This window comes from Aquarana catesbeiana, linkage group LG04 (genome assembly GCF_042186555.1).
Source record: "Aquarana catesbeiana isolate 2022-GZ linkage group LG04, ASM4218655v1, whole genome shotgun sequence".
Taxonomy (NCBI): Eukaryota; Metazoa; Chordata; class Amphibia; order Anura; family Ranidae; genus Aquarana; species Aquarana catesbeiana.
Genome location: NC_133327.1, coordinates 328,659,063 through 328,686,412, shown reverse-complemented (window position 1 = coordinate 328,686,412; position 27,350 = coordinate 328,659,063). Strand labels below are relative to the sequence as shown.

At 42.6% G+C, this 27,350-nt stretch overlaps 1 protein-coding gene across 1 annotated transcript in view; it reads right to left on the bottom strand.

Moving 5' to 3' along the window:
* Positions 1 to 27,350, bottom strand: part of NT5E (5'-nucleotidase ecto) — a 154,770-nt gene that overhangs the window by 31,347 nt on the left and 96,073 nt on the right. The window contains exon 4 of the mRNA XM_073626892.1: positions 20,392 to 20,589. Within this exon, the coding sequence (XP_073482993.1) occupies positions 20,392 to 20,589 (198 nt within the window). The remainder of the gene's footprint in view (positions 1 to 20,391; positions 20,590 to 27,350) is intronic.

Sequence of the window (27,350 nt, the reverse complement as noted above, 5' to 3'; positions counted from 1 at the left end):
CCTGAAAGGGGGACAAACTCCCTTCGCTTGGCATCTTTTGGAGCTTGGGTTGAGAGATATATGGAGGATTAGCCATCCACAGATAAAAAGGTACTCGTGCAATTCCGCAACGCATGGAGGTCTCTCAAGGATTGACCTAGGTCTTGGTAATGATGTGATGCTCCCACTGGTGACTTCTTCTCATGAGGCTAGAACCATATCTGACCACTCCCCATTACATATTGATTGCCTCACAGCCGAAGTAACCAAGCGGGTCTGCTGGAAGCTTAACCCGTTTTGGCTATCGCTCTTTCCTACTCCTGATCCTATTTATAACAATCTGAGCTCGTTTTTACAGCTCAATAGGCATTCGGCGAGCCCTGGCATTTTCTGGGACACGCTAAAGGCCTATCTATGGGGCCAATTCATTACAGCCATCAATGCCATTAAGACCAGAACTAAGGCCTGGGAGCAATCTGTGCTGCAGGAGGTTGAGAAGGCTGAGTCTGCTTTTGTTGACTCTCCCTCTGATCAGACTGAAAGAATCTGGCATGCAGCTCAATACATTGCCAGGCATCGGTTTCTAACAAAAGCTGAAAATAAACGGTTCTTCCTCCAACAGAAATGTTTTCAGGAGGGAGAAAACACAGGCCACATGCTTGCTATGATGGTGAGGTCACAGAGGGGATCATCTCATATAGAGGCAATAACTAATTCATCTGGGTCCTTAGTCTTTTCTCATGCTGACATTCTCTCTACGTATAGGGATTTAATTCTTTTTTGGAACAATGTCATATCCCACAACTTCCGGCCCTGGACGTGGAGCAGCTAAGTGCTCCCATCACGGCTGATGAACTACTGGATGCATTGGCGCTTTCCTCTCCTGGTAAGTCTCCGGGCTTGGATGGCTTGCCGGCGGAGGTGTATAAGCGTTATTCTGAATTACTGATACCTCATTTAAAAGAGGGGCTCGAGAATGCAAAGGAGGTGGCATGTTTGCCCCATCCATTAATGAAGCAATCATTGTGCTTCTGTTGAAGCCTGGAATAGAAGCCCATTCCCCTGACTCGTACAGACCCATATTGTTATTGACCACTGATGTTAAAAATCCTAGCAAGAGTTCTGGCCACCAGACTAGCCAAAGTTATACATAAAGTGATCCACAAAGACCAATCGGGGGTTCATCCCCTTTAGATCCACAGCCCTTAATATCCGACGCCTCTTTCTTAATCTCCAGGTACCTGTGGATAATCCGGGCCATAGAGCAATTCTATCCCTAGAGGCCTAAGGCCTTTGATAGCGTCGAGTGGCCCTACCTGTGGGCAGTATTGAAACGTTTTGGTCTGGGAGATAATTTTATTCAATGGGTCAAGCTGCTGTATGCAGCCCCCAAGGCTATGTTCTGCGTGAATGGGGACCTCTCGGACTCGTTCCCTCTTTTTAGGGGTACAAGGCAGGGGTGTCCATTGTCACCCCTGTTATTTGCGCTGGCACTTGAACCCCTTGCAGCTACGATAAGATCATCCCCGTCGATAGTGGGCTTTAACAGGGGACCGGTCATGGAGAAGGTCTCCCTTTACGTGGATGACACCTTATTATATCTGGGGGACATAGATGACTCCCTTATAAATGCTATGCAGGTAATACAACAATTCGGCTCCTTGTCGGGATTCTCCATTATTTGGAGCAAATCTGTCCTGTTGCCAGTAGATGATCCAACGATCTCACTGCCGGCTGCTGCAGAGTCCCTTAGGGTAGTCTCCTCGTTTAAATATTTGGGAATACAGGTGTCTGCTAACCCACTGTTGTATTTAGAGGAGAACCTCCTGTCCCTTTTCAAAAAATTACAAATGACATGTAACACCTGGTGCAAACTTCCGTTATCAGTAATAGGAGGATTAAACCTTATTAAAATGGTCTGGTGCCCCAAACTGTTATATATTATGCATAATTCCCCACAGTGGATACCCCGTAGATGGTTTAACCGTATGGACACACTGTTCAGGTCCCTGATCTGGAAAAAAAAAGTAGCTAGAATAAGTCTTTCCACTCTGCAATATGGTAAAGATAGGGGAGGGGCGGCAGTCCCTAACCCCAAACTCTACTTTTATGCATCTCAGTTACAACACTTAAGTGGTTTGGGATCGTTGAAGGATTCTGATTCAATTGAAAACCTATTGCGGACCGGAACGCGGAACATTTCAGTGCTAGCGAGCCTAGAGGCAGGACTTCCTCACTTACCACAAACAACGCCCACTGTAATGCCCCGTACACACGGTCGGACTTTGTTCGGACATTCCGACAACAAAATCCTAGGATTTTTTCCGACGGATGTTGGCTCAAACTTGTCTTGCATACACACGGTCACACAAAGTTGTCGGAAAATCCGATCGTTCTATACGCGGTGACGTAAAACACGTACGTCGGGACTATAAACGGGGCAGTGGCCAATAGCTTTCATCTCTTTATTTATTCTGAGCATGCGTGGCACTTTGTCCGTCGGATTTGTGTACACACGATAGGAATTTCCGACAACGGATTTTGTTGTCGGAAAATTTTATCTCCTGCTCTCCAACTTTGTGTGTCGGAAAATCCGATGGAAAATGTCCGATGGAGCCCACACACGGTCAGAATTTCCGACAACACGCTCCGATCGGACATTTTCCATCGGAAAATCCGACCGTGTGTACGGGGCATAATTCTCCTTAAAAAACTATGGTCCACGGTCAGGTCTAGCTTGAAGATCCTGGGATTTCTAGCTGAAACCCCGTTATGGGACAACCCTAACTTAGAGGAAGTGTTCAAATTGGAGGGCTTCCAGACCCGGAGATTGGCCAGAATCTATAATATATCCCAATTATATAAACAAAATGTCTTAAAAACATTCTAAGACCTACAAGCCGAATTTAACCTTCCAAAGCAACAATTTTACAGATACCTTCAGATACAGCATGCTCTCCAGGCCCAGAGCCGGATTCTCAATCTCTCACTCTCCAGTCACCCCTTGATAGAGGATATTTTCTTCAGTCAAGAGAAAAAGGGCCTAATTTCCCACATCTATTCCTGTCTGTTGTCATCCGTACAAAACACGGAGACACTACCGATTAGGAGGGGTTGGACAGAGGTCCTAGGAGAAATAGATGGAGAAACATGGAACGTGTGTCTACAGGCAGGGCCAATTACATCGGTGTCACAATCGCACAGACTGTCACATTTATTTCTACTACACAGAGCTTACCGCACACCTATACAACTACAGCGTTCGGGGAGGAGGGATTCTTCTTTATGTCCCAAACATTGCGGGGACGAGGGGTCACTAATTTACCTGATGTGGCGCTGTCCAAAATTGCATAGGTACTGGGGTGCGGTCACTGAGGTTATTTCCTCAGTCTACCAGATAAGGGTCCCTCTGGACCCCTGATATGCATCTTAGGAGCTGTGGATGAAGAGATATATCCCCTCCCCAATTAATATTGCGGTGATCAGATTACTATATTTGGCTCGTAAACTGGTGGCCAGATTTTGGCTTTCTATACATGTCCCAACTAAACAACAATGGATAGAAACGGGAGCACATTACATATCAGCATAGAAATGCAGTTCGGAAATTCCACTCCATTTGGCAGCCTTGGCTAGAAACACCGGGTTTGGCGCCCCCAAGATTGATTATGCAACGGTTACTACAGGTATAATAGGCACTTGGGGTCTAATAGAGGGTAGACTCTGCTATGAATATATGTCATTTAAACAAGGTAATGTGTATGCTTGCACTCTGAGGTAAGAGGGGAGGAGTACATAAAGTTGGGCAAAATATGGGCAATATTGTTCACTAGGTGGCCCGTTGGCCGCAGGTTTCGGTTGTATTGGATCGGTGGACGTAGGCATATCCGTCTGACACAGCTCTCCTGTATGTATTAACCAGGATGTTTCAAAGTAACCCCTTTTTTCCTTTCTTTTTTTTCCCCCTTTTTTTTTTTTTTTTTTTTTTGGTGCCGCTGTTCTATTGATCTTCATTTGTACATTGTATACATGTTGAAATAACAAATGACATTTCCTGTGTCGCGGTATGTAAAATGCTTTTTGTCTTGGTTGCCACAATAAACCTTTTTCTGATTTGAAAAAACATATAAAGCCAACGTTTCTATACTGAAGGGCAGACAGACATACACAGCCACTAGGATAGATGACACTGACATGTTCACAAGACACTTTGACAAGTTGGGACAGCTGAATTCTGCCAGAAGTCTGAGAACGTCATTTCCTGCTTCTTCTTGAACACCACAAGACAGCATGGAGACAGAAGGCAGCACCCATAAAGCACACATGCTTTCATAATCTTTTTACAGCTTAATAACTTTTTAAGCTATTTCATATATTTTTACCCATACTGAACTGAACTATTATACTTTTTACATTGTATTTATGATGCCAACTGTGTGACAATAAACTCACACTTTGTTTTAAGTCAGTTTGACTATCAATGTTATTCATATCCGGAAATGTCTCTGAGATCCAAGAATATTAGATATTAATAATATTCTTCAGTTGGTAACAATCTTGAGATGTAAACAAAGGGGCATCTAATAGCTCAACGTGTTTTGTGGCTAACTTCCACTCTTCATACCCAACTGAATATTTGATTTAACATTTTTATAGACACCTATCCTGCATCTGCTCCTGAAGCATGGAAGTTAGCCACGAAACGCGTAAAGCTATTAGATGGCCCTTTGTTTACATCTCAAGATTGTTACCAACATTATGTTCTACTGGATCTTACCAATTTAAATTATGTTTTTTTATTGTGGAAACATGGAATAACGGGTTTGGTGTTCTATATGATGATATTATTGTGAACCAATGTCGCTATGCTATTATGCTACCATGTTATTATGTAGTATGTATGGATTTCACATTTTTGTATGTATTGTGTTACTATGCAATATATATGGTCACAACTCATAATTACCCACCAGACACATTCATGCCGTGATGCCTCCATGGCTGCATGTTTCATATAAAGTCCCAAACCCCTCTCCCATGTATCTCAGCAATTAGGGATGGAGGCACATGCACTGTGCCTTATATAAAGTCCCAAACCCTCTTTTCGTCTTATTTTACTAAATGATTACAGAGCTTTTCTGTTCAATTTTTTTCTGATAAAAATGTTATAAGTAAAGATTCTACAGTTATAGCAAAAAAAAAAAAATTGTATTGGTGACCCTCTCCTTTTTCTTTGAGCTTCTGCACAATAAAGATTACATTTGTTATAAACTATATTGGGTACATGTGTCCTCTTACGATTATGAGATCCAGCCCAGGGTACTTAAGAGTATGGCCTTGACAGGAAGGAGATGGCTTGGCTGCAAATGCTGGGCACTACATCCAAAACAGACTTATGCCCCGTACACACGGTCGGATTTTCCGATGGAAAATGACCGATCGGAGCGTGTTGTCGGAAATTCCGACCGTGTGTGGGCTCCATCGGACATTTTCCATCGGATTTTCCGACACACAAAGTTGGAGAGCAGGAGATAAAATTTTCCGACAACAAAATCCGTTGTCGGAAATTCCGATCGTGTGTACACAAATCCGACGGACAAAGTGCCACGCATGCTCAGAATAAATAAAGAGATGAAAGCTATTGGCCACTGCCCCGTTTATAGTCCCGACGTACATGTTTTACGTCACCGCGTTTAAAACGATCAGATTTTCCGACAACTTTGTGTGACCGTGTGTATGCAAGACAAGTTTGAGCCAACATCCGTCGGAAAAAATCCTAGGATTTTGTTGTCGGAATGTCCGAAAAAAGTCCGACCGTGTGTACGGGGCATTATTGTCTGAAAATTAACTGATTGACCTCCAGAAGATTTACCACCTTCCCGACCAGGCCATTTTTTGCGATACGGCACTGCGTTACTTTAGCTGACAGTTGTAAGGTCATGCAACGCTGTACCCAAAAATAAAATGGGCTTCCGTTTTTTTCCCCACAAATGGAGCTTTCATTTAGTGGCATTTGATCACCTCTGCAGGTTTTATTTTTTGCGCTATAAACAAGAGGCGACAAGTAAAAAAAAAAAAAAAAATGTAATTTCTTTATCAATTTAGGCCAATATGTATTCTGCTACATATTTTTGGTAAAAAAAAAGATTCCAATAAGCGTATAATATCGATTGGTTTGCACAAAAAGTTATAGCGTCTAAAAACTATGGGATTTTCTTTTACTAGTAATAGAGGCGATCAGCAACTTATAGCGGGGCTGCGATATTGTAGCGGGCAGTTGGGACACTGACACACTTGACACTTTTTGGGGACCAGTGACACCAATATAGTGATAAAAAATGTGCACTGTCACAGTACTGACACTGGCAGGGAAGGGGTTAACATCAAGGGGCAATCAAAGAGTTAAAAGTGTGCCTGACCAGTGCTTTACTACTGTGGGGGAGGTGCTTGTACTAGGAGAAGCAATGGATCGGTGCCCCTGCTTAGCAGAGACACAGGATCCATGTCTTTTGTAGTGACAGAACAGCAATCTGCCTTGTTTACATAGGCAGACAGCCCTTCTGCCGGTGTACCGTAGCATTGGTGGGTGCCGGCATACCCGCAAATCAGCTCCCACTGATTTTCGGTTTTAAATCAATAAAAAAAAAAAAAAAAACACAACACACATTTGAGCAGCATTGGCAATAGCGCAATAAAAAAATGTTTGTCCCATTGGTACGATTTCCTGTGCTGGGCAAATGTTTTTTCAGGTGAGACCACTGCACCCCTTCCTTTATCACTGGCCCCTGAATTGTCATATCACCATGTTTCTAGTTTTATGATATTTGTATTTATGATTGTCTGGACCAGATATGACGTGTGCTCTATCAGGGAAGTTATTGTGCTGCTCATATGCTTGCATGTTAAATGTTATGTCTTACAATCTTAACAATATACTGTAATAAAATGATGTGTTTTTAGATAATTGTATCCTTCCTTTTTTCTTTGGGGTTATGGTTGGCACCATAAAGTCCACTTATCCGTTTTTGGGTTTTGTTTCAGTTTAATATTAGTTGTGGTGCCAAATATAGCAAACTGAGCTCTTTATCCCTTATTTTGCTCTATTCTTTTGGTAAAACTGCCTCACACTTTTTTTTTTTAATGCAATTTATTAATAAGGAAAAAAAATAAAACAAGCACCTTTCCTTGATCAGTGTTATTTTAAAAAAGGTTACTGTAGATAAAAAAAAAAATATACATTTAAATCTATAATATGACCAGTTTATATTGGCGCTAAAATTAAAATTGTTATAAGGCATTGTAAAGTTATACCAAATAAAGGCTTTTTTTGTAAAATTTTGCACATTTTTTAAAAATGTGACACTACAAAAAAAATTAACAAAAAATAATAAAAAAAAATAGGATTTTTATAACAGCTTACCTGTAAAATCCTTTTTCTTGGAGTACATCACGGCACACAGAGCACCATAGTAATTACTATGTGGGTTATAGGCCACCTTCAGGTGATGGACACTGGCACACCCTAAACAGGAAGTTGCCTCCCTATATAACCCCTCCCATACCGGGAACACCTCAGTTTTTGTAGCAAAGCAATATACATACACATATACCCCAGAAGAAGAGGGGTGGAACCTCTGTGTCCCGTAATGTACTCCAAGAAAAGGATTTTACAGGTAAGCTGTTATAAAAATCCTATTTTCTTTATCATACATCAGGGGACACAGAGCACCATAGTAATTACTATGTGGGATGTCCAATAGCAATGCTATTTGAGGGGAGGGAGACACAATCCGTAGTGCACCAACAGACCTGAGGACCTATACTGCTGCCTGCAGCACACTGCGCCCAAAGGCTATAGCCTCATGCCCTTTTTTACATCCACTTGATAAAATCTGGTGAATGTATGGACTGCAGACCAAGTTGCAACCTTGCAGATCTGAGCCATGGAGGCTTGTGATGCACCGCCCCTGAAGCACTCGTAGTAGCGTGCACTTTGACATGAAAAGGTGAAATCTTACCTTTTAACTATTAGGCCTGAATTATAACTTGCCGAATCCACTTAGCAATAGTGGGTTTTGACGCTGCCTGTCCCTTCCTAGGACCCTCTGGCAGCATAATAAAACAGTCTTTCACACCTGAGCAGTCGTCTTTAAATAGACCTTGACCGCTCTCACTACATCAAGATAATGTAGTGAGTTCTCTACCCTAGAACCTGGTTTTGGAAAAAAAAAAAAAAACAATGGTAGGACAATATCTTGGTTTAGGTGAAAACCTAAAACCACCTTAATTAAATAAATATTGTTTCTTTACAGGAAAGAGCGGCCAACTCCGATACCCTTTTGCAGAGGGTATAGCAACCCGAAACACCATTTCTCTTGTCAGAAGGACCAAGGGAGTATGCTGTAACATTTTAAAGGGCTGATACCGACAAAAAACTAAGTTCAAGTCCCAAGGGTTCAAGGGTGGTCTAACTGGCGGAATAAGCCGCATTACCCCTTGTATAAAAAACCCCGGACAAAAGATTGCAAAGCAAGCGGTCTTTGAAATAAGGCCGATAAAGCCGAGACTTGGCCCTTAATAGTACTCAAGGCCAGCTTCATTTGTACTTGTAAAAAAAAAAAACAAGAATTCTACGAATGTTATATTTCCGAGGGTGGCAACCCTTGGATTCACACCAGGAAACATAAGCCCTCCAGAGTCTATAATATCCAACTCTGGAAGCCGGCTTCATTAATGACGGTAGAAATCACTGACCCAGAGAGACTACGTCTTCACAATGTGGTCTTCAATAGCCAAACCATTAAACTTAGAGTTTGTAAGGTAGGATGGAATATCGGCCCCTGTGAGTGTAGGTCTGGCCGTAGTGGAAGGGATCATGGATCACGCACTGCCATCTTTACGATTTCTGCATAAAAGGACCTTCTGGGCCATGCTGGGGCTACAATAATTACCAGCTTTCTTTCTAGCTTGATCCTGCGAAGAAGCCGTGGCAGCAACTGAATAGGAAAAAAAAGCCTTATGCCCTGTACACACGACCGGTTTTGCCGTCGGAATAAACTCTGAAGGTTTTTACAATGGAGTTCTGACAGAATTCTGCTCAAGCTGTCTTGCATACACTCGGTCACACCAAATTCCAACCGCCCAGAATGCGGTGACGTAAAACACGTACAACAGGACTAGAAAACATAAGTTCAATAGCCAGTAGCCAATAGCTTCTGTCTCATACTTGCTTCAGAGCATGCGTAGTTTTTGGTGTGTCGGAACAGCATACAGACGAGCGTTTTTTCCTATAGAGAACATGTTCTATATTTTGCCGACGGAACAAATTACTATCCAAGTCCGTCTGAATTTTTGACAGAAAAAGTCAGATGGGGCATACACACAGTCGGAATATACGATGCAAAGCTCCCATTGGACTCTGTTGAAAATTCCGCTTGTGTGTACGCGGCATAACTCAGTGAAAACTGACCCCATGGGATCACCACGCATCTGTCTCGGATGCGAGTGGTTTCCTTGTCCTTGACATAAAGTTGACCAACTACATGTTGAACCTGGACGCCAAAAGACCTACGTCTGGGATTCCCCATCTTTGGCTATAGCCAGAAAGATTTCGGGGTGAAGGGACCACTCCCCCGGGAACAACGGCTGGCGACTCACGTAGTCCGCTTGCCAATTCTCTATTCCTGGAATGAAGACTGCCTATAGGCAAGGAACATTCTTTTCCGCTTAAGCTAGAATATGGTCCACCACTCTCTGAGCTGCGTGACCCTTAGTGCCCCCTTGGCGATTGATATAGGCCACAGCTGTGGCATTATCGGATTGGATCCTGACAGGACAATTCTGTAGCCCGAATGTTCAGGACTTCAGAGCCAGATGTACTGCCCAAATCTCTAGGATGTTGATGGGCAAGGCTTTTTCGGTTCTGGACCACTGTCCCTGGACAGTTGTCTTTTCCAGTACTGCTCCCAACCTGAAAGGTTGCCATCTGTCGTTACCACTTTCCAGGTAACTGGTATGAAGGTTTTTTCCTTCTGCAGATTCCCAGATACCAAGCACCAACTGAGGCTCTGGAACACCTTTGGGGATAGCCGCATTAGCAAGTCTAAAGCTTGAATCGTTTTGTTCCAAGCAGACAGGATACTGTTTTGCAACAGTCACAAATGGAACTGGGTATAGGGAACTGCTTCGAATGAAGCCACCATCTTTCCTAACAACCTCATGCAAAGGCGAATGGAGGGATCTCCTTTCGACCTGACCAATTGCACCAGCTCTCTTATGGAATTGATCTTTGCCTGAGGCAAGAACACCTTTTTCTGGGCTGTATCTATGATCAGACCCAAGTACTCCAGCCTTTTTAGAGGTAACTGGTTGTAATACACACGCTTTGCTCCAAACGAGCCACCGACTAGTCTATTAGCAATAAATAATGTAGGTACGCCAAGACTGTTATGCCCTGTGTCCTTAACCTGGCTAGAGGTGGGGCCAGGACTTTTGTAAACACCCGGGGTGCTGTAGCTAGCCCGAAGGGCAAGACTACAAACTGGAAATGCTGCTGTTCTACCTCGAACCGCAGAAACCTTTGGTGAGCGGGAAATATAGGAACATGCAGATATGCATCCCTGATGTCGATAGATGCCAGAAGTTCTCCTCCTTGTAGGATAGAAACCACTGACCTGATCGACTCCATGCGAAAGGAGCGAATCTTCAGGAACTGATTTCGATTTTTTTAGATCTAGAATGGGTCTGACATCTCCATTCGGTTTTGGTACCGTAAAGAGGTTTGAATAAAACCCCAAACCTTGCTCCTCTGTGGGGATTTGTATGATCAGCCCCTGAGCCATTAATCAGTCTAGTGCCCGAAACAGAGATTGCCTTTTCCCTGGATCTTTGGAAATGTTTGACCTCAGAGAACGAGATGGTGGAAAGTCCTGAAATTCCAGTTTGTACCCTAGAGTTACTGTGGAGATGACCCATCTGTCCTGAATTTCCTCTTGCCAGACTTTTGAGAACTGCAGAAGTCTTCCCCCCACCCTGGCGAGGGGAGCGCCCCTTCATAATGAGGTTTTAGAATTCTGTTTTGCAGGTTTCCGGCCCCAGGACTTTTGTGTCTGGGCCTGACCCCGAGATACCCCTGGCGCATGAGAAAGTGTTCGCTTAAATGAAGGGCGTTTACACTTTCTTTTGACTGGCAAGAGAGTACTTTTTTCACTGGAAATCGTTTGGATGTATTTGTTCAAATAGCCAATCCCCATGAAAAGGAAAACCAGTCAGGAGCTTTTTGCATGGTGCTTCGGCTGACCAATTTTTTAACCACAGGATTGTACGCATGTGTACTAGCACAAGCGCAAGGCAGGATGCCTGGTGAGAATCTATGGCAAAACATAATGCTATTGGTAGCTTGGCCAAATCCCAGGCTTGCTGTAGAGGAACCTCTTTAAGGGCCTGTCTAAATTGGTTCTTTAGGGATTGACAGATGCCTATTGCAGCGACTGCAGGCTGAGTAACGGCACCTGCCAAAGCAAAAGAGGACTTTACCAGGAATTCCAACCTTTTATCTGTTGGATCCTTAAAGGGGTTGTAAAGGTAAAAATTTTTTCACCTTACTGCATTCTATGCAGTAAGGTGAAAAAACTTTTGACAGTACCGCCGCCCCCAGGCCCCCCGTTTTACTTACCTGACGCCTCGAATCTTCGCTGCTCGTCCTCGTCATCTTCATTGCAGCTCAGCCTGGTCGCTGATTGGCTGCAGTGGATGGATTGAAAGCAGCGCAGCCATTGGCTCGCGCTGCTGTCAATCACATCCGATGACGCGGCGCGCCGGGGGGCGGGGCCGAGTGATACAGCGAGCGGCTATAGCCGCCGGCTGTATCACGGGAGCGCGACCGCAAGCACTCACCACCGTGCGAGGGAGCTCGCATTAAGGTGGTAAATGCTTGTGGGGAGGAGCTGAAACCCCAGAAGACCAGGTTCGGGGCCACTCTGTGCAGAACGAGCTGCACAGTGAAGGTAAGTATAACATGTTTGTTATTTTAAAAAAAAAAAAAAATTAACTTTACAACCCCTTTAAGCATTTGTGCATTGTCTACTGGACAAGATAGACTTTTATTCACACTGGAAATCGCAGCGTCAACTGCTGGTACATTCCATTTTTTGGTAAATTTCTCCTCTATGGGATAGAGAACTGAGAATCTTTTTGGAGGGAGAAAATGCTTATCCGGGGGATTCCATTCAGCATAATAAGCTTTTTTAGTAATGCATGGATAGGAAATGCATGCAAAGGCTGTGCAGATTTTAAGGAACCCAAGGAGGAAACCGAACTTTCAGCAAACTCCGTTAGGGGTAGCATGAAAGTAGAACGAACCATCTCCGTAAGAGATTGTATCAGCAACTTGTCAGATTGCGAGGCTGAAAAGGGTTCATCTACCGTTGTTTCCTCTGCAGAGGAGTCATCGGTTTGTCTTTCCTCCTGATCACCTGAGGGTAGCACCTCATCCTGTACCTACTGTTCCCCTTGCAAAGGGTCTAAGGTGGGGGAGGGGGATCTAACACGCTTCCTATCCATTTGAATGGAGGATGCAATTAAAGTCGCTAATCTTCCCTCTAGGCCCTGCAGGGCGGAGGAAAAGGCATCTTCAGTCACGTATACAGGGGTTGAGATGTGAGAAGCAGCTGCACCACCAATTTGTTCCAATGACTCACCCTGGCTTGCCATATCTGGTATTTCAGGCGAGGATGACAGTGTGAAGACACGACTGGAGTTCCTAGCACCTGGGGGTGAAATTTTTGGTACTTTGTGGGGTCTTTTTTGGTACGCATAGTCCTAAGCACAAAAGAAGAGGCACTATTTAAATGCACTATTTCCTGAACATAGTCTGACAGTGTAATGCTGCTATACAAGTTCAGGCTAGCACTGGGAAAAATGTTCTTTCCGTTTAGGAATGCCCTTTGCAGCCCTTAGCTCCTGTGTCCCGAGTGTAGCCAGGCTTGCTTCTACTCGCTTCAGCCGAGAAGAGACTGCTCCAGTAAAACTCTTAAGCCTGCGCGTCCTCGTGGATGCTGTGTCCTACACATGGCGCTGCGCCAGTCCTCATTTAACCCGCCCCCCTCCTTTTGTTTTTCAAAAAACGTTCCCGCGCACACCGCGGGCAGACCCAACACGAGGGCGGGGGGGGGGGGAGGGGGTTGGAGAGACAGAGACCAATAACACAAGCAGGGAAGAGAAAAACACATGTGAAGCGAAACTCGGGACTTACGCCAATTGTATCCAGCAATTTAGTGCTAGCTGCTTTTGGTTTATTTATTTTTTGTGTATTTAGCACAACACATTTTTTGTTTTTACTTTAACAGTGAGACAGAACAAAAAAAATCCAGAAAAACGCATTTCAAAAAAAGTTATAAATTGATTTGCATTTTAATCAGTGAAACTAGTATTTGATCCCCTATTAATCAGAAAGATTTCTGGCTCCCAGGTGTCTTCTATACAGGTAATGAGCTGAGATTAGGAGCACTCTCTTAAAGAGAGTGCTCCTAATCTCAGCTTGTTACCTGTGTGTGTGTGTATATATATATATATATATATATATATATATATATATATATAAAAAGACACCTGTCCACATAAGTCATCAGATTCCAATCTCTCCACCATGGCCAAGATCAAAGAGTTGTCCAAGGATGTCAGGGACAAGATTGTAGACCTACACAAGGCTGGAAATTGTTTGGAGGAGGAGGAATGCTGCCTATGACCCCAAGAATACCATCCCCACTGTCAAACATGGAGGTGGAAACATTATGCTTTGGGGGTGTTTTTCTGCCAAGGGGACAGGACAACTTCACAGCATCAAAGGGACAATGGATGGGGCCATGTACGGTCAAATCTTGGGTGAGAACCTCCTTCCCTCAGCCAGGGCATTTAAAACGGGTTGTGGATGGGTATTCCAGCAGGACAATGACTCAAGAAGCACATTAAAGTCCTGGAGTGGCTTAGCCAGTCTCCAGACCTTAATCCCATAGAAAATTTGTGGAAGGAGCTGAAGGTTAGAGTTACCAAACGTCAGCCTCGAAACCTTAATGACTTGGAGAGGATCTGCAAAGAGGAGTGGGATAAAATCCCTCCTGAGATGTGTGCAAACCTAGTGGCCAAATGCAAGAAATGCCTGAGCTCTGATTGACAAGAAGGGTTTTGCCACCAAGTACTAAGTCATGTTTTGCGAAGGGGTCAAATACTTATTTCACTCATTAAAATGCAAATCAATTCACAACTTTTTTGGAAATGCGTTTTTCTGGATATTTTTGTTATTCTATCCATCTATCTATCTATCTTTTAAAATAAACCTACCATTAAAATTATAGACTAATCATTTGTCAGTGGGCAACCGTACAAAATCAGCAGGGGATTACTTTTTTCCCCTCACTGTATACTCCAGGTTGGTAACCATGTTATATTGTTATGGCAGCAATCTAAATCACAACATTAAAAGTTATATGAAAGGATGAGAAGAGGGGATATTTTGATACCTTCCACAGTTTTTTGGACTGTCTTTATAGGTCTTGGGTTATATAATAAACAACAATGTTACGTTCCAATCTACAGGTTGTGCTTAATGAGAAAATCACCATCCGAATATTTGCATAAGGCCATACAGCCCAACTCTAGTCGGTTCGACCCTGTGATACCTCACCTCAAATTTTCTTAATCTTCCCCTATGCCCCCTTTTGTGACATCATATGTATGTCATACAACTTCTTTATTTTTGCCCTCTCCTTTGTCAAACTCACTTACTCCATTTTGCATTCTCTCACTTCTACACTCCAGTCCCCTACTGTACATTCTATTCCTTCTAAGTAATTATATACATAAATATTTATTGACCACGCCCCAGACAATTAACCATGCTCACTTGGGTTTGCAAAGGGCATACAAATTAGCATGTTTTTCATTCTCTAATATAGCGCACACAAGTTTATAATGGTCACATTCTCTTTTTTTTATCCTGCAACAATCCCTTATAAATGCCAAAATAAAACATGTGCTATATTTACACAACTCAGTTTCACTGAGAAAACATGATAACGGTAAACTCGGAAAACAAACTATTCATGATATTGAATACACAAATTCTAATTTAATCCAGGTGTAAACAACCACTTAATAGGCTGCGTGACTCAATTGGGCTTCTTTACATTTTTTTTTTATTAAGCTTTTTTTTAAACTTTGCTTTATTGCCATCACAAGGGGGCTAAGAAGCTCCCCATGTGTGTTAGCATAGGTCGGTTTACAGGTTCTCTTTAGGGAGTTTAGGGGTCTATTAGACAGTGAAAGGGAAACCATAATCCTTTGTTTTAAAAGTAACTATTTGATACACGAGAAAGAATTCCTAGAGAACTATGGGAATCACATCAGACATAATCTCCTTGTACATTAAAAGTACTTTTATATTGTCCCATCAATTTACACGGTGTTTTAAATATATATTGCACATTCCCTTCAGTCCCTGCCCTCAAAGTGCTTACAATCTAAGGTCCCCAACTCACATTCATATCAGGGCCAATTTAGGCACGAGCCAATTAACCCACCAGCATGTCTTTGGAGTGCGGGAGGAAACCCACACAGGCACAGGGAGAACATGCAAACTCCAGGCAGGTAGTGTTGTGGTTGGGATTCAAACAAATGACCCTAGTGCTGCCAAGTAGAAGTGCTAACCACTTAGCCACTGTGATAAATGAAAAATCTCTGGCTGCAGACTGCCTGTGGCAATGGTGATCTAATAAACTCTTGGGTGAGTGACATCTGCTAGAGAATTAAAAGAAGTTTTTACATTTAGGTAAGGAACATCAAGAATATTCACCAATTATATCTTAATTTACTTTTTAACAAGCTGAACCACTGCTATACTCTAAATTAATGGTTAGCTTTTTACACTTTCTAGAAAATGCTATATTGTAAGCTAGAACATTGATAAAAATTAAACCAGCATTTTTTGGATTTACCATTTTACAGCATGCTTGTACAGTCTCCTAAATATTCCTGTGTTTAAAGTATATCTAAAGCTAAACATTTTTTCATTTTTAATAAAGTATGGAATAGGTAAAACATCTGTCAGGCCCTTTTCTTTTCACATTTGTGTCCCATTAAGGAGAGATCACTTCACTTCCCAACCTGTAGAGACAACTGTCACGTTTGATGTCACTGGAACAACTGTCACTACTAGTAGATTTTTCCTCGATTCCCGTTTTTGGATTTTCCCCATTTAGTTTAGTCCTGGTGACAGTGGTCACGAGGACAAACAGAGGCTGTAGCCTCTCATCACTCTTCAAAACAAAAAAAGTTTTTTTCTAAGCACTTTAATGTGAAATGTATAAATTTGCTTATTGTCATAGGAAAACTGTAGACATGTTCATTAGATCATTGGCTCTATTAGAATTTTCCTTAGCAGCATTTTCATTTCTCTTCAATTCAATCATTTACACCAGCCGGCCATCCATATGTGCACCAGCGATTTCTCATTTATCGCCGCTGCCAGTGCCCGTGTGAAGGAGACACTGAGGACAACACAGCAAGGATTCTCATCATCGCTGAGAGGGGATTCCCCCCCCCCCCCCCCTCCCCCCTCCTCTACTGCTGAAGCTCAGTCTGGAAACCACCATTACAGCGCTCTCAATCAGGAACCATCTACAGGGAGGACAACATCCATAAAAGGAGGATATCTTATGCTGTCTCATAAGGGCTGTCTGGTAAGCCTCCATCTTTTCTGTGGTGACGGTTTCTGTTAATGGTGGAAGTCACGGATTTACCCAGCGGAACATTCACATATGTATTTTGTGGACGCTATATTATAATTAAGCACGTCTTTTATGACATCTGAATTGGAGTTTACTGACATTATTTCTATGAACAATACCCACTGATTTTTATCAGATAATTAGTGGAATACTAATGTGCACGGTTTGTCAGCATTTAGGTCTTTGTTTTCTTTTTCTTTTGAATATAATTATCACTGTCTACTGTAGTAGTAGTCTTCCAGCGCTGCACTTTTTGTATACATGATTTCTCATTTACAGTGTAGGTAAAGTGAGGCAAATGTGTCTGCCAATAAATAAGCAGAATTTAGGGCATTGGATCCTCCATTTGAAACTGGAAAACGTTTAACCACTTGCCGCCCGCCATATACCAAAATGACATCGGCAAAATGGTTGTGTTATCCTGCCTGGACGTCATATGATGTGGTCAGGATAACAAGCCGCTGGGGCGCACATCGCGGCGATCGTTGTTGCGGCGTGTCAGTCTGACACACTGCAGATCCGATCTAGAGTCTCTGACTAATCAGGGCTGATCACGATGTAAACAGGAAGAGCTGTTGATCGGCTTTTCCTCACTCGCGTCTGACAGACGCGAGTAGAGAAGAGCCGATTGCTTGCTCTCCTGACAGGGGGGTCTGTACTGATTGTTTATCAGCGCAGCCCCCCCTCGGATGCCCGCCCAGGACCACCAGGATGCTGCCAGGACCACCAGGGATGGCCACCACACTGGACCACCAGGTATGCCACCCTAGACCACCAGGGAAATGCCTGCCAGTGCCACCAGTGATGCCCATCAGTGCCAGCCATCAGTGCCGCCTTTCAGTGCACATCAGTGCTGGCCATCAGTGCCCAGAAGTGCCATCTATCAGTGCCACCATCAGTGCAGCCTTTCAGTGCCCATCAGTGTCGCCTATCAATGCCCATCAGTGCCACCTATGAGTGCCCATCAGTGCCGCATATCAGTGCCACCTATCAGTGCCGCCTATCAGTGCCGCCATATCAGTGCAGCTTATCAGTGCCCAAGGACCGGGCCTCCTTTTTTAGATGTGTTGTTTACAAGTTAAAAACTGTTTTTTTTTGCTAGAAAATTACTTAGAACAGCCCAAACATTATACATTTTTTTCTAACACCCTAGAGAATAAAATGGCGGGCATTGCAATACTTTCTGTCACACCGTATTTGCGCAGCGGTCTTACAAGCTTTTTTGAATTTAAAAATAAGACAACAGTAAAGTTAGCCCAACATCCCTTGCAATAGAAAAAAAGCATGACAGGACCTCTTAAATATGAGATCTGGGGTCAAAAAGACCTCAGATCTCATATTTAAGCTAAAATGCAATATAAAAAAAAAAAAAAAAAAAATTGTCATTAAAAAAAGAAGAAAAAAAAAATGGCCCTTTAAGAGCTATGGGCTATGAGCTATTTTGACATCGCTTCCACCCTGCAGTGTCATGGAGAAGAGTGGGGGCCATCTTCCCCTCACAGCCACGGGAAGGATCTGATTGCCTCCGCCGCTGCTGATGGCTCCGGTAAGTGGCGGAGGGCACCAGATCATGGCGGGAGGGGCGCCTCTCCCGACGCCGATAAAAGTGATCTTGTGATGAATCCGGCGCAGAGACCACTTTTATCTTGTATATAATAAATGTGCCCGCGCTAGTATAGTGTCACATATAAAATATATAAAAAATATTTTCACATATAAAACACATGTAATGTGATAAATAAAACCATACAGGTAAAATATAATGCAAATAACTATAAATGATAAACCACCAAGTGCATATAAAGGTGCAGTTGTGGTAGTAACTAATAAAAGTGCAACGTGCTAAAAATATAAATATCAAAACACTTTCCAGTGACAAATGAGTGTATATCCCAATTAATAAATACAAATCACAAAAAACGTGAATAAATAGTGTCCATAAAATGAATAAACATCATGCTTCTTCTGATGGGTGTATAAATCACAACACGTGAAAACTGTGCTCTCCCGTGACACCCCACATGTGCTTGCGCTCACCTTCAGTCCTGTGACACAGTAATTAAACGGTGTCAAAATAAGCATTGGGGCCACTCCTAGGCTCACTCAGGATACAATGATGCAAAGACACTCCTCCCAGGTGAAACTGCTAGGCTCACTCAGGTTACAATGGTGCAAAAACACTCCTCTCAGGTAAAACCAAGATCCAAAATCATAGAAAAAACAAACAGAGGGACTCCATAGTGCAATATAGCCAGGACATTTATTAAAGAATAAGCCCTCCATTGTATCCTGAGTGAGCCTAGGAGTGGCCCCAATGCTTATTTTGACACCGTTTAATTACTGTGTCACAGGACTGAAGGTGAGCGCAAGCACATGTGGGGTGTCACGGGAGAGCACAGTTTTCACGTGTTGTGATTTATACACCCATCAGAAGAAGCATGATGTTTATTCATATTATGGACACTATTTATTCACGTTTTTTGTGATTTGTATTTATTAATTGGGATATACACTCATTTGTCACTGGAAAGTGTTTTGATATTTATATTTTTAGCACGTTGCACTTTTATTAGTTACTACCACAACTGCACCTTTATATGCACTTGGTGGTTTATCATTTATAGTTATTTGCATTATATTTTACCTGTATGGTTTTATTTATCACATTACATGTGTTTTATATGTGAAAATATTTTTTATATATTTTATATGTGACACTATACTAGCGCGGGCACATTTATTATATATTTTTTATCTATCCACACGCAATGAAACGTGGTTCAGTGCTTGCAGCTTAAATAGTTTACTCCTTAGAGGCATTAGTCCATCTGTGGCTCGCAAGACACCTATATTTTGTTTGACACTTTTATCTTGTACCGGGCTGCCGGCCGAACACGGCGATACCGGGGCTATGACAGCTAGCTACTGCCATAACAATGATATCCATCCTCAAAGTGAGGACGTATATCGGCACGCGGCGGTCCAGAAGTGGTTAAATAGTGACAGCACTGAAAGCTGAAAATTGGCCTGGGCAGGAAGGTGTGAAAGTGCCCTGTATTGAAGTGGTTAAAGGCAATACCTGTTGATAAATGTAGCATTGGTCACATTATGAAAGCAATAAATATTGCCAAAGCCTACAGTTTCCATTAAAAACATGGAAATCCCAAATATTAGTGGTGTCACTTTATAAATGCAAACTTCAGACAACTTCAGATGTTGGATGATTGTGGATTTTTAAATTTTACTGTTATGCCTTACATTAGTCAAAAACAAAAAAGATTTTTTTCTGAACATCATTTAGGCACAATGTATACAACATTTAAAGTTAAAGGGTTTGTTGAGATTTCTGAAAATATTCCTATTACAGTATCCACTTCTTAATGCACAAAACATTGGGGAAACAGAGCATATGGATAAAATGTAAGTTTAGCAGATTGCCAGCATTAGAAATCATTTTCACAGCTATATAGACCCCTAAAATGTGTAATGAGAGCGATGCAGTGATGGGCTAAATTAAATCCAAGAAAAGGGCTACACGCCATTTCAATGCTTTTAACAAGAGACACTACACATTACAGATTGTAATCAGAAAACCTATAGATTTCCAGCAAGTGAGGTTAGATTTACAAACCTTCAGGAATGCTGCTGTTCAGCAAAATTGGATTTCCTAAGGAATGCAAGACATTTCCTTGTTCATCAAACGTTACGTCTAAATAGCCAAGATATTTTCCAAAGGCATATGCTTGAACCACTGGTACAGAACGGCCATCATCGGATTTCACAATAAAAGGATATTCTCCAACTGGGACATCATTGGAAGGTGGTGGTCCTGTAATGACATGCACCAAAGGATGAGTTATAATAGGAAATACTAAATGTTTGGTTAATACATATATAGCAGAGAGACAAATATGCATTGTTAAAGTCCAACAGGGCACCAAGCTGGTGCCTCTTCAAATACATTAAGCTCATTTGGCAAAACAAGAAGGAGCTGTTGTATGTGCTTGATAGGTAGCTCTTAATTACTGCCGATCTATCCTGTAGATATAATCACTGAGACTTGTATCACCACCAGCAGCACTGCATAGATGGAAATCCTTTTTAGGCCAACATTTATGTCCAGCCATAGTCTGAGTAATATGTTGCTTGAAATGTGACTGCTGCTAGCATCCTATCAATAATCACATAGATTGCATGATTTCAAGCAACTGCCACCAAGCATGATGAATACATTTGCCCAGATCCTACAAAACCAGAGCTATAGCTTTAGACTGTTGAGGCATGTTACCACACATGTGTAAAAGGCAACATATTTAATGGGCAACCCCCATTTTTTTTTTTACCACAGTACCACAACAGTGGGCTAAAGTGCAAGTGGAGTGGGGTTCCTTGCGTTGCACAGATTTAAGTCATTCCTCTTATGTTTAAATTTTTTTAAGAATTCCTTTAATTGAGAGAATAGACTAATACTCTCATTGCAACATAATGCTGCAGAAAACCTGCATGTATGCAAATCTAAGGGCTACAACCAGCTTTAACTTGTTGGTGTTGGATGAAGTAGACATGTAACGGCAGGTGAACAAATCATTTTATGGCAGCAAACTGACAGGTCTTACTACATCTATACACTGAGGGGTTCATCAGCAGAAATATTCTATCACATGGTCAGATTTCTGCATCGCTAAAAGAGATGTAGCCTGGGGTACAAAGGCTTCCAGAAGTAGCACACACCCATGTGCACATCAAGTTGCTGCTTCAGCTCACCTAGAACTAATCTAACAGAATAGAATGACAGCGTGTCCTACTCTTAATTCAGGGTGTACATGCTCTTTCAGCCTCTCTGTCCCCCCAGCCTCATACTAACTTGTGGGGCTTTTAACTTCTGGTTCTGTTCGTAAGGTTGCAAGATAGCCAGTCCCTGGGGTAGGAGGAGGAAGTTATTAGACAGTTTGCCTAGGAAGGAAGAAGTATAAATCTAGCTCTGATCTTTAAGATTTTCCTTAGGATTAAGATTGTTTTCCTTACAATTATACAGCTGCCAAACCAAATGTGGACAATAGTTCACTACAACGTTTCACAATCACTCAGATAAAAAAACAAAAAAAACAAAAAACAAAAAAACACAATTAAATTTATGTATTCTGGTTCCGTAGTGTTTTTACTGTCTTTTACTTGTTTTTTAACATAGTGGCAAATTGTATCTGTAACCAAGGACTAAATGAACCATATTTATGGGGCTAGCGTTATGCTACATAATCCCTTAAGTATGCTGCAGACATCAGAGAACGGTTGGGCTTGTATGCATTGTCCAATTGTCTCATGGTGTCTTCTGGTGCATTTTCTGCCCTACATTGGAATGCCCTGGTCCTGTACGCTCTTCTGAGTAGGCAAACCAGATGAAGGGTGAGAAATGAACAGTTATTTCCATTGCCAACTTATCTCAGGAGAAACAATAGTGATTTAATAAGCTGCTCTAACCTGTCTGATCTCTCTATTCTCTCTATTGTGGGCCTGCCCAAAGTAGGCCGACAATGGAACACAAATGTCTTCCAGTCCAAACTCTAGCACTAGAATACATTGTGTTGCAATCCTGGCACCTGCTACCAATTTAAAAGATGGAAAAACTGAGACCCTGATTGATCCACTGAACTGCCAATGTAAAGTACTGCAAAGAAATGTTAAAGCAACACAAACAAACACAAAATAATAACTTATTTTCTCAACCTCAGTAAACTCTTATTTATCATCAACTTGCCTTACATCTTACACTGACAGTAAACAACATAAATGCTGAAAAAGCACTGAAAATGGAGACAGCAAAACAGCTAGACTTTGAGAGATCAGCAAACATTTATCTCAGTAATAGTTTCCTTTAAAATTTACTCCCCTCCCAGATAAGCCTCACATATCCATTTTGACATTTTGTAGAATGTAAAACAGTTTCCATCTGCAATATTTCAATTCATGTCCTGACAAGTCATGTACTCATTTACCATGTTCTATCTCACACCATATTCAAGTACAAAAAGTATAAATGCAGCATCATGATTACGGTAATTTAAAATATACAAAAACTGGATGAAATCGTGTAACAAATAAAAACACTGATGTCCTGGGTGGTTATAGCCATTGCAGGAAAGAATCAGGCTGCCTAAAGCTCACACATCAGAAAGCCAGGGGCTAGACTTCCCTCAAGTTACCATGAACTTGATGATAAATGTAACACACAAGGGTCTAGGGACGATAATTTTCATAGGAAATGGGTGAGCTATCACACATACAGTGCACCGACTTTTGTAAGGGTGTTGAACAGGGATGGGCCGATCGGACCCCTGTTCGGTTCACACCAGAACTTTCGAACACAGCGAAACTTCAGACCTGAATAACAAACCTCATTAAAGTCAATGGGACCCAAATGTCAAAAAGCAAAAGTGCCCATTTTGAAGGCTTATATGCAAGTAATTGGACATGCATCAATAAAAAAAAGTTAGTGAAAAACTTAATTTTTAAATGAGCAGTGATTTTTTGATTTTTAAAGTGAAAGCATAAAAATGAAAAATTCCTTCCAATATAGTGCCTGGGGGGTCCCCTTAGTCTACATGTAAAGTGGCAGGTCTGTACCATGTATAGAATCTGCTGCAGCAATAATTGCATTTATAAAACCAAAAAAACGATGACATTTTCCCTGCAAACTGCCTTTATTCTGCTTAGCAAAAGCTGGGGGGCCAGTGTGTATGACGAGGCCACAATGTAGTGCACTGGGAACAAAATTAGAGATTTTTGGATACATTTTGGTGTCACTTTGACTTTGGATATGGTCTTTGGGTGTCTGTGGCGCCTTCCCACCATAACCCTATAGAGGTACTCTTGATGAAAGTAAGAATTGGCCTTGCTGTAAAAAAATGCAATGATATGCACCTGTTGTTAGGTGCTAAAAAATAGTTTTTTGGGTGTTAATTGTGCCCATGAAACCTATACCAAAAACATTCTTCCACATGAAATGATTGAACACCCTCAAAGCTAGGCAGCCTCAAAGTCCTGCAGAGATTCCACATCCCAAAAAGACTTAATCAGTGACATCGGCATCAGGGGCCTTATAGCTGGTAATCCAGGACTGATTCATTTTTATAAAAGGCAAACGGTCCATGGAGTCTGTGGACAGATGCGTTCTATGATCGGTAACAAAACCTCCTACAGCACTGAATGCCCATTCTGAAAGCATGCTGGATGCAGGGCAGCCCAACAACCCAACAGCATACTGGGCAAGTTCTGGCCAGTGGTCTATTCTCATGACCCAGTAAGTCGGTGCATCTGTTCTGGCTCAGAAGGTGATGCAGACGCTGCCAATGGGATGTGGAAGCTGACAGCCCTGGGCGGCGAGAACTAAAAAAATTTAGAAATGCCTCACTTAAGCGGACGCCTTCTCCAACGCTCCTCTCTTGACCAACAGAAGACTCAAAAGACTCAAAACTACATTTTCCATGACACTGTAACCTACTGGAGTCAGGAAAAACGTTCAATAAAATCCTCTTTAGCGTGTCCTCAAGAGATTTTATTTTCTGCACTCTCTGTGGGGGACGCGGTGAGTTCTGAGACCTTCCCCTAACGTTGGTCAAGGGGGGTTGCCAACCAGTAATCTTTCTCCTTTATGCCACGTATTCTTGGGTCCTTTCGCAGGCTTTGAAGCATGAGGTTGCCCATGCGCCTCAAATTTGCAGAGGCTTGAGAAGCAGACTCCTCAGGGTCACTTAGGATGACAGCATCTGGAACTTCCTCCTCCCAGCCTCATAAAACTCCCAAGGGTCCTGGGGTTGGAAAGCCATCGCTCACAGATTGATGCAGGTCTTCCCTTCTTCGAAGCCTATGAAAGTGCCAGAATCCTCCTCCTCAGTGTTCTGTGACATAGGAATGATGGTGTCTAGATAAAGTGGGCCTTGAGAGGAAAGGAAGTCCTCCTCTTCCTCCTGCTGCTCTGCCAGTGTCCTGTCCATAATGCCACGCAGAGTCTGCTCCAGCAGGAACACAACAGGGATTGTGTCACTGATGCATGCACAGTCACTGCTCACCATTCTTATGGCCTCCTCAAATGGTGACCATACAGTGCATGCATCCTTAATGATCAGCCATTGGCGTGGCGAAAAAAAAGCTGAGGCGACCTGAGCCTGTCGTCGTGCCATACTGGCACAGGTACTCATTGACGGCCCTCTGCTGCATGTATAGCCGCTGCAGCATTCCCAAAGTGAGTTCCACCTGGTGGAACTGTCACAAATCAGGCGGTTTACAGGCAGTTGGAATTCCTGCCGAATATCAGCCAACCAAGCACTGGCTGTGTATGACTACCTGAAATGGCTACAGACTCTTCTGGCCTGCTTTAGTACATCTTGCAACCCTGGGTACGTACTTAGGAAACGCTGCACCACCAAATTAAGGGCATGTGCCATGCCTGGCACATGTGTCAACTTTCCCTGTCTAAGGGCGGACAGGAGATTTGAGCCATTATCGGACACCACCATTCCTGGCTCCAGCTGGCGTGGTGTGAACCACCTCTGGGCCTGACCCTGCAGAGCTGCAAGAAACTCTGCTCCGGTGTGGTTCCTGTCCCCTAAACACACCAGCTGAAGCACTGCATGGCACCTTTTAGCTTGACTCTGGGAATAGCCCTTTGAATGCTTAGGGGGTAGCTGATGTTCATAGGACAAGATGTATAAGCTCTGTGACAGGGCCACAGGCTATACATATAGTTTTATGGTTTACGAGGGAAGAGATAGTCACGTAGAGCCGGAGAACTGGACAGATTACATAGGGAGCACTGGTAAGATTGTGTGGGACTTGGTGTCAACGTTAATCCGGGAAGGGGTACAATATGTATGTGGACAATTATTACACGAGCGTGCCACTTTTTAGTCACTTGTTTGATCACGGAATTAGTGCATGTGGCACCGTACCCCAGCGGCTTATAGATTCCTGTCTTAGGTTGGGGAGAGAGCCTGCTTGAAGTGTAATAATTTACTCGCTCTGGAGGGATAATTGGAATGTTTTCGTTCTGTCCTCCCTTCACGCAGACACAACGGTCCAAATTCCTACGGCGACTGGTGTTGGAGAAACCCCTCTGTGTCCACGAATACAACCTTAATATGGGAGGGGTGGACCTGAACGACCAGTTGTTGGCGCCGTACCTAGTTGCCCGTAAGGCCAGACGCCGGTACAAAAAAGTATCTGTATACTTATTTCAATTGGCTCTGCTGAATGTGCTATACAAAGCTTCAGGGCGAACTGGATCCTTCCTTAAATTCTAGGAAGAGATCATCACACCCCTTCTGTTTCCAAACGGTGCGGTGGCCCAACTTCCCAATCCAAATGCAGTAAGCCGGCTGCATGAGAGGCATTTTCCATATGTCCTCCCTGGTACCCCTACACAACGAGCCCCCCCAAAGAAAATGTTGTGTCTGTAGAAAGCACATATATAGGCATGACATCCGATATTATTGTCCCTCCTGTCCTGACCATCCTGGTCTTCGCATTGGTGAATGTTTTGAACACTACCACACACAAGTATTAGCATAGGGTACAGCACTGCACAGACTAGGACACACATTCACAGGGTCTCCAAAGATGCCATCGCATTTTGGGAGACCCGAACCTGGAACCTAACCGTTACAGTTACAAAAAAAAGTGTAAGAAAAAAAAAAAAAAAAAAACCAAACAAATATATAATGAAAAACATAAAAATAGTTGTCGTTTTATTGTTCTCTCTCTCTATTGTTCTGCTCTTTTTTGCTGTATGCTACAATGCAATGTTTTATTGTTACTACGTTTTATCATGTTTGCTTTTCAGGTATGTAATTCTTTTATACCCTACCGTTTACTGTGTTTTATTGTTAACCATTTTTTTGTTTTCAGATACGCCATTCAGCTGCAGCACGGGTTTATTTATCTTGACAGCAACAGCGTTTGCTCCCAAAACCATGACTCCAGCGCTGTCGGAGGTGATTTCTCCACCACAGTTTAAAAAAAAAGAGCATATATGCCAAAGCATGGGGGCAGGGGTGGAGGAGCGATTTGCTCCTAACATTAGGGGCGGATTGCCCCCATGCTTCGGCATATATTTTTTAGGCACAGATTGCGTTAAAAAATGTCTTATTTTTACTATGTTTTATTGTATTTGATTTGCAGTTATGGTAAGTCTTACTGTTATACTGTAATGTTAATGCTACTTTGTTTTATTGTTAACCATCATTTGCTTAGCAGGTACTCCATTCAGCTGCAGCGTTTGCTCCCACGATACGTAAATCAGCGACTCCAGCGCTGTAGGAGGTGATTTCACCACCACAGTTAAAAAAAAAAAAAAAATGGTGCATGTATGCCCATCATTAGAAGTAAGTGGATGAAGGGCTGTATTCTAATGGTGGGCATACCCACCAATCAATCTCTCTTTTTCGTTCAGCCCACAGGCTGCATGAAAAAAAGAACATTACAATGTATGCCTAACAAGGACCAGCAACGTACTGGTATGTTGCTGGACTTTGAGTGGTTATACCAGAATGATGCCTGCAGGTTTAGGTATTATCTTGGTATCATTCTTTTCAGCCA